At 66.5% G+C, this 1,085-nt stretch overlaps 1 protein-coding gene across 1 annotated transcript in view; it reads right to left on the bottom strand.

Moving 5' to 3' along the window:
* Positions 1–347: 347 nt before the first annotated feature.
* Positions 348–1,085, bottom strand: part of LOC104290844 (neuronal acetylcholine receptor subunit beta-2-like) — a 7,887-nt gene continuing 7,149 nt past the window's right edge. The window contains exons 5-6 of the mRNA XM_009890009.1: positions 473–848; positions 348–366 (exon numbers count right to left, since the gene is read on the bottom strand). Coding sequence (XP_009888311.1) covers positions 348–366; positions 473–848 — 395 coding nt within the window. The remainder of the gene's footprint in view (positions 367–472; positions 849–1,085) is intronic.

Genomic DNA, 1,085 nt, shown 5'->3' with positions numbered 1-1,085 from the left:
CCCTGAGAGGAGGCGGTCCAGGAGCGGCAGCTGGAACAGCCCGGGATTTCTCTGACCAGGTGAAGTGCTGGGATTTAAATTCATTCCCAGCGCTGCGTGCCACCGGCCCCCATCTGCGCCACACTCCCCCCTTCGCCCCCCCCCCAGCACGGAGGATTAGTGGTATTTATAGCAGACGATCCTGTTTCAGTTTTGCCCGATGAGGCCAATTCCTGTCTGCGAGGGAGAGCGCGGGAAGCGCGGCCGGAGCTGCCAGCCCCGCACACGCCACCTCACCATCCCAGCTCCGCTTGCCGTTGATTTGGATTTTCCTTTTCCTGGCACAATTCGTGCACTGAGCCGGGAGTTTAGCGGGGAACGATGGCACTGCCGGAGGGAGGGAGTGTGGAGCAGACCCCGGTGCTCGCTGCCCTGGCTCTGCCTCCAGGTAGGACCTAAAAATAGCATCCTCCTGCCCCGTACATGTGCTCACCTCGAGGAGCAGGAGCAGAGCACGGCCATCCTCCTCTCCGTGCGTCGGTGCGGCTCTGCCCGGCTCCTGGCAGCTCCAGGGATGGCGCAGGGCTCCGGCAGAGCCGGGGGCTGCCCGCAGGGCTGGGACACCGGCCCCGCATGGCCCCGCGTTGTTGCATCGGCAGGAGGAGATGCGGTGAGCGGCCGGTGCTCCCGGTAGTGTGGGAAGGAGCCAAGCGCATCGCCGGGGAGCCGGTTTCTCGCTGCCGCGCTCCCTCCCTCGGTAATTGGGATTTTCTTTTTCCAGAGCCAATTCCTCCCTGGCCTCTTACCTTGGTGACGGGGAGCCGGAGCCCCCCCCTCCTCAGCCCTGGCCGCATCCTGCTCCCTCCTGCCTGCGGGGAGCGGTGCGGGATGAAACGACACTAAAACGAACCAGCCCCACTCCTGTGTGAGTATTTATTGGTTTGCAGTGGCTGCCTGGAGACCAGCACCCGGCTCTCCGGGACCGGCCGGCCCCCGGCTTGGCAGCGGGGAGAGGGTGCGGAGCCCGCGGTCCCTCGCAGTCCCTTGGGGCCGGCGGGGGGGACGGGGGGGCGCCCCGGCGCTATTTTGAGGCGGGGGGGGCCCTG

The sequence above is a fragment of the Charadrius vociferus genome, unplaced genomic scaffold, assembly GCF_000708025.1.
Source record: "Charadrius vociferus isolate BGI_N301 unplaced genomic scaffold, ASM70802v2 scaffold1778, whole genome shotgun sequence".
Lineage (NCBI taxonomy): Eukaryota > Metazoa > Chordata > Aves > Charadriiformes > Charadriidae > Charadrius > Charadrius vociferus.
Note: the sequence above shows the minus strand (reverse complement) of the source record. Positions and strands in the feature narration are given on the sequence as shown.